This window comes from Myotis davidii, unplaced genomic scaffold, assembly GCF_000327345.1.
Source record: "Myotis davidii unplaced genomic scaffold, ASM32734v1 scaffold828, whole genome shotgun sequence".
Taxonomy (NCBI): Eukaryota; Metazoa; Chordata; class Mammalia; order Chiroptera; family Vespertilionidae; genus Myotis; species Myotis davidii.
The window spans coordinates 183,177-189,510 of NW_006299391.1; the positions used below are offsets into that span (position 1 = coordinate 183,177).

General features: G+C 55.9%; 1 protein-coding gene across 1 annotated transcript in view; it reads right to left on the minus strand.

Annotated features, from left to right (window-relative positions):
- The window catches only part of SLIT3 (slit guidance ligand 3), a 532,520-nt gene that overhangs the window by 30,918 nt on the left and 495,268 nt on the right, over positions 1-6,334 (minus strand). The window contains exon 23 of the mRNA XM_006774961.2: positions 661-729. Coding sequence (XP_006775024.2) covers positions 661-729 — 69 coding nt within the window. The remainder of the gene's footprint in view (positions 1-660; positions 730-6,334) is intronic.

Here is a 6,334-nt window from a genome sequence, read left to right on the forward strand (position 1 = left end):
CTTAGACTGATTTCGGGCTCAGGTGGGAAGCCAGGCTGAACAAGGGGACAGGGCGCTTCCTTCCGCCTTTCTTCAGTGCCCCGTTTCCCAAGGGTGACACTTTCTGAAAGAACTCTCCTTCCTCTGTGGACGGGCTCCCTGCCCCCTTCAGGCCCCTTCTTGGCGAGGCAGGGAAGCTGCGGAGGGACGAGGCTCGGAGACCAGCCGGCTCCCCAGGCCACACCCATGCCCAGCAGCCCGCTCCTCATCTGAGGGGTTTCCTGGGTCTCTGCAGACACAGAGCCCGTAGCAGCTACCACCCAAAGGAGCCTCAATTAGAACCTTCTACTTAGAACGTTTTCTGAGCAACTAAAGGAGGAGGAAGAAGAAATGCCCATTTATGCTTTGGGCAAATCTAAGTGCAGCCACAGCTGGCGGGAAACCGGAGACGGAGGGATCTCAGGAATTTAACGGGGACCCCAAGCCGAGGAGGCAGGTGACGCAATGATCGGCAATGCAGGCGCCGGGTATTTCTGCACGTGGTTCTCACTGGGGCAGGCTGAGCCCTCGGGCTGGTCCAGCCCTGCCAGCTGTCTGTCCCTGCCCCACCCGGGGAGCCTGCAGCGCTGGCCTCCTACTCCCCGAATTCCTCAGTTCCCCCAGGAGAGAAGCGGCTCTTACATAAGTGTCAGGTGTCGGAGGGCGGACAGCTCCCTGGGCACGGCCGTGAGGTGGTTGCCTTCCAGGTACCTAAAAAAGGAGCAGAGTGACACGGGCAATGGGCACCACACACTGTCATTCCCCCAGAGGCGCCATCCGGCCCTGACTTCCAGACTGGGGGGCCCCTAGTTTACTCTCTCACAGCTCCCCGCCCCCCTTCAAGGCACACACCACATTTGCCATTTAATATCTGTTAGTGTGATTATTCCACCAATGACCTCTCCCCCACTGGACTGCTAGGCTCCCCAGTGGCGGGCTCTTGTCGAAGACGGTCTGGTGCAGAGTCTCCCCAAGGCTGTGTACAGAGCGACACACAGCAGATGCTGATAAACAAACACCCACCTGTACCCAGCCCTCACCACACCTACAAGGCAGGGGTTCACAGCTGAGGAAACAGAAGCGCAGAGATGTTAAACACTTGCCCAAGGCCACACAGCATGCAAGTGGCTTATTGCACTCGTACCACAGTCCTGTATGGCCTCTCGTCAACATCCTCACCTGAGGTGGGAGGGGAGTGTAGGGCCCTGGAGAATGGGCACCATGACCCACACTTCTGGAGCCTTTGGGCTCATCGTGCTGGTGCCGGTGCCCCTGGGTTCCAGCCGGGCTCAGACTGGTGCTGGTGCTGATTGGATCAGCCTCTCTTCCTGCTTACAGTCCTTTCCTGGATTCCACTGCTTGTTAGAGAAGAGCTGTCCGTCTGTCGGTCTATCTGTCTCGATCAGTGGTTCTCAACCTTCCTAATGCCGCAACCCTTTAATACAGTTCCTCATGTTGTGGTGACCCCCAATTTCATTGTTACAAGTTGAACATAATTAAAGCATAGTGGTTAATCACAAAAACAATATGTAATTATATGTGTGTTTTTGATGGTCTTAGGCGACCCCTGTGAAAGGGTCGTTGGACCCCCAAAGGGGTCGCGACCCACAGGTTGAGAACCGCTGGTCTAGAGCATATATTAACCTAAGGAACTGCTCAGGCCACTGTGGAGGGGAGAGTCCGAGCTCTGTGGGGCAGGCGGCAAGCTGGAAACTCAGGTGGGATTTCTACGTTAGTGTTGAGGCAGGGTGCTCACTTCTGCAGGAACCCCTAGCATTTTGTTCCCAAGGCCTCCTAGGATCATGCGTTCCACCTCCACACCAGCTGGGTGACCTCTGCTACTCAGAAAGCCCGCTGACTTAGATGCTGACCGGATCTGCGAAGCGCCCTCCCGCGTGTTTGCCCCAACAACTGGGCCGAGTGAGCCCATGACGTGAGCCACGCAGTCCTGTCTCCCCCTCCAGTTGGTCTACAGCCAACGCCCCCTGGACCTCTGCTTCTGACTCCACTGACTTTCCTCCTCCCCAGACGCCCCAGCTCCTGGCGGGGCAGGTCCAGCCCCTTGGCTGCCCCTCGCCTAGTTACCACCCCCCACAAGATGCTTGGGTCTCAGCCTAAGCGTCCCTTCCCGTATCATCTCCCACACCCACGGGTGACACGGCGGGTTCCCGAAGCCTCGGACCCCATGGTGAGGTCCTCGGAGTGATTCTGCTTTTCTTGCCATGGTGTCCCGTGTGCTCTGGGCAGCAGGGAAAGTGCTCTGTGAGATGAGAACCCCAGTGCGCCCAGGGGGCAGGGGTTGCGAGGGGGCGGCTCTAAGAGCAGAATGTCCCTGGCCACCTGGCCCGGCAGCTCAGGAAACGCGAAATCAAAGGTTCCACTTCCGAAATGCAGATGTGGTTGTGGGAAAGCCCTCTTTGTAGGGAGACTCCACAGCTGCCTGCAGCCTGCAGCCCAGGGCCCCGGGATGCTTTCCCAAGGCAGCATTCATGTTCGCCCTAGAACTAGCAGGGAGCACTTCCAGTGGGTTAACTTCCGTGTTGACCTGCATGTATCTATTTATTTTTTAAAGTATATTTTTATCGATTTCAGAGAGGAAGGGAGGAGGAGAAAGAGCTAGAAACATCAGTGATGAGAATCATTGATCGGCTGCCTTCTGCTTGCCCCCTACTGGAGATCAAGCCCGCAACCTGGGCATGTGCCCTTAACCACAATGGAACCTGGGACCCTTCAGTCCGCAGGTCGAAGCTCTATCCACTAAGCCTAACCAGCTAGGGCAACCGGCATTTAAATGCTGTGTCAGCCCAAGTTGTTTTGGCTCAGTGGACAGAGCATTGGCCTGTAGACTGAAGGGTTCTGGGTTCGATTCCAGTCAAGGGCACATACCTAGGTTGCAGCTTCCTGGTCCTGGGTGGGGGCATGTGGGAGGCAACCAATCGATGTGTCTCTTTCATATCAATGTTTCTCTCTCTGTCTCTCCCCCTCCCTTCCACTCTCTCAAAAAACCAATGGGAAAAATATCCTGGGTTGAGAATTAAAAAAAAAAAAATGCTGTGTCAGCCCCAGCAGGAGGACAGGTCTGCCTCGCATGAACATCCACATAGATCTCTGTAAAGAATGTTCCCTGTCCTGTTAGAGCTTTGCGGAGCTAACAGGTGCCCCCACAAAACGCCTGGACCTGCTGGCTGGTGATTGAGAGGGCGGGCAGGCGCCTTCCAGGGTCCTCACTGTGGGCCAGCATTTCCACCGGGGCCTGGGCTGACAGCACAGGCAGCTGAGGCTCACATCCTGGCCCCACTAGCTCATAGCTGTGTGAGTTTGGGCAAGCTACTTACCTCTCTGAGCTTGTGTTTCCTCGTCTATAAAGTGGGGCTTATAAGAGTCAGCACCCTGGAGTGATTATGAAGGTTAAATTGGAGTCTCTGGGAGAGCCCTCAGAGCAGCCTGGCAACTGGTGTGCAAGGCACTCTGAATGTAACATATATACGGAGGCGCACATGTCTCCATCCGACGATGCGCGTGACCACGGGAAGGCAGACAACCAGCCCTGCTGTCCAGTCTCTGTTCTTCCAGACTAACATTTCCAAAGCGAGAGCCAGATCATGTCCCTTTCCTGCCTCAGCTTCTCCCATGGCCCCTGCGCTTCCGGGATGGAGAGCCAGCCCTCATCGCGGCCAACAAGAGCCCACACATCTCTTCAAGTCTCCAGCACACACCACCTCCTTTCCACTCTACTCGCTCCATCTCATGGCCCCTCGGCTTCTTGACCTTAAGGTCTTACCACCTTGTGGTCTTCATGAGACTTATTCTCTCTCCTTTCCCCCTTTATTTTCCTGGGAAGTGCTGTTCTACTTCCTCTCGGAAACGCCTAGTTCACGTGTTCGTATTGTCCTTCTCCCCTAGTCCACGTTTCTGAGATCAGGAGGGCTGCTGTCCTCCCGGCTCCTAGGACGGATCTGGTACAATAAGCTCAGTAAACACTTGGTGGAGTGTAGGGTGCTCCCTCAGCCCCACCCCTGTCCCCCCAGATAGTCATGGCACTAGAATGGTCCTCGACTGAAGCCATCTGCTCAGGGCTTTTCAGAGCCCGTGCCAGGACCTTAAGTGCTGCGGCGCCAGAGCCGGCCTGCACTCTGAAGATGTGATCAGTGCCCTCCGCTGGCTGCAGGCGGTTCTGTGCCCCTCCCTGGCCAGCGAAACGCAAGGAGGCAGTCCGCGATGGGCAGTAGCTCTATAAGTGCTGGGAAGCCTGGCCAGTGCTGGGGGCACAGTGAGCATTGCTAGGGAAGGTTGGACCCAGCCAGAGCCACTGACCAGGGCCCACGGCATCATGGCAGGGGTGCTGGGTTTGCCTTCTCCCTGCGTTTGCAAGGAGACCCGTGGCTGTCTGGCACAAATTCCCAACAAGCCGGGCCCTGGGCAGAGCATATGGGACCTGGGCCTCGGCCAATGTCTAGTGGCTCAAGGATGAGCCTTGGAGTCAGGCAGATCCGGGCTCAGGTCTAAGCCCTGCTGCTTCTTGGTAGTATGATCTTAAGAAATTACCCCACCTTCCTGTGCCTCAGTTACCTCATCTGCAAAATGGGAGTAAAAATATCGGCCTTGTTGGTTGTTGGATTAGATGAGGTCACATAGAAGATACCCGGCATTCATAGCCCTGGCAAGCAGGGAATGCCCTATACACGGCAGCTGCGGAGAATCCCGCAGACAGGACTCTGCCCTGCCTCCCTAAAGGCCCTGGGGGTGGGGGTGGGGGCAGGGTTTCCCGACTCCTCCCCATCCCGGGCACATGCTGTCTGCTTGTCACTCACTGCACGGCTCCGCCCCTCCTCCTGCACGCATGGCCATCGCCCTCACTGGGTTTGAGAGAAGGAGACAGCTCCGTCTGAGCTGCTCAGTACTCCCAGACCCCACCCTCTAACCCCATGGAGCTGCGCAGTGCGAGGCCAGGTCCCTCCCACCCTGTCCTTTAATCAATGACTCTTGTCATCTCCTGCCACACTCACTCTCCAGGTACCCTGTGTCCTCCTGGCCAAGCCCCATCCCTTCCGCGTCTACAGGGCTGTGTGTATGTGTGTGTGTGTGTGTGTGTGTGTGTGTGTGCACTGCCAGCCTCTTCCCATGGTGCCCTCTGACCCCACTCGGTTCCCAATAGAAACCCTTTCTTCCAACAGGTGTGCCTGGGGAAAGATGGCACCCTGCCCTTCCCCTCTCCTGGGGGTACCAGTGGTAGGATAGCAACCCAAGGGCATGGTCCTCAGACCCAAGTCAGCATCAAACTCCCTGGGTACGCCCCCGGGGTGGACTGCGGCACCCCGGGGTCTGCCCCTCTGCTCCAGCCTCAGGGAGGTGTGGGCCTGCGGGTTCGTTTCCAGAACCAGAGGCCTGGTGTGAGCAAACACCCCCTTAAGTGGCGCCAGCAGACGTTAGGTGTAAATGCTCCCGGAATGGCAGTTCTCCGTGGAGAAGGCTCGAGGCCCAGCAGCGAGGGAACTTCCTGAAGCTGAGGAGTGTTTGTGTCAGGGGCCTTGGGGCTGGGCTGTGCCACATCCATCTGCTTCCATTCAGCGTCCAGTAAGGCCCTGGAGGCTTTTAAACCGGGAACTCGCTGCTGACTTCTAGCAGGTGTCTCTGTGGATCTGCCTGCTTGTGTGTAATGGCCTGAGTGGTTCTCAAAGTGTTGTCCACGGGACCCTGGGGTCCTCTGGACTCTTCAGGGGTCTACGAAGGAGGCTAAAACGATATTTGCGGTTAGATTAAATCACGGTTTTTCCTTTTGTGCTGTGTGAGTAAAACTGCTGGCACCTCAGCATGGATCAAGGCATTGGCACCAAAGAGTATAAATAAAAGCCAGTTTCATTTAAGAATGCCCTCGATGAAGAGTAAAAACTGTTAACTGCATTAAATCTCCAGCCTTGAGCACACCTCTTCAATATTCTTTGTGTCCAGCGGAAGTGTGCCTAAGGCATTTTTGCTGCATGTGAAATGCGTTGGAAGAAAAGCACCCGGGCACGTGAGTTACAAGCTAAACTAGCCCCCGTCCCCGTAAACCACCGTTTTTACTTAGAAGAATGACTAGCAAACAGGGTCTTCCTAAATGGGCATTGTGAAGACAATAACTTAAGAGCGAACAGGGTGAGCCCGTCACTCCAAGAAAAAGGGCTGACAGGAATTGTTGGCAACGACAAAATTTGAGCTTCCTAGTGGAAATTAAAAATTTGAGAAAACCTGGAACTGCCACATGGAGCGTGACTGCGTGCCTTTACTCAAGGACTTCTCTGTGAGGCGGGCCGTGATGGGCATGGCTGTGGCATTG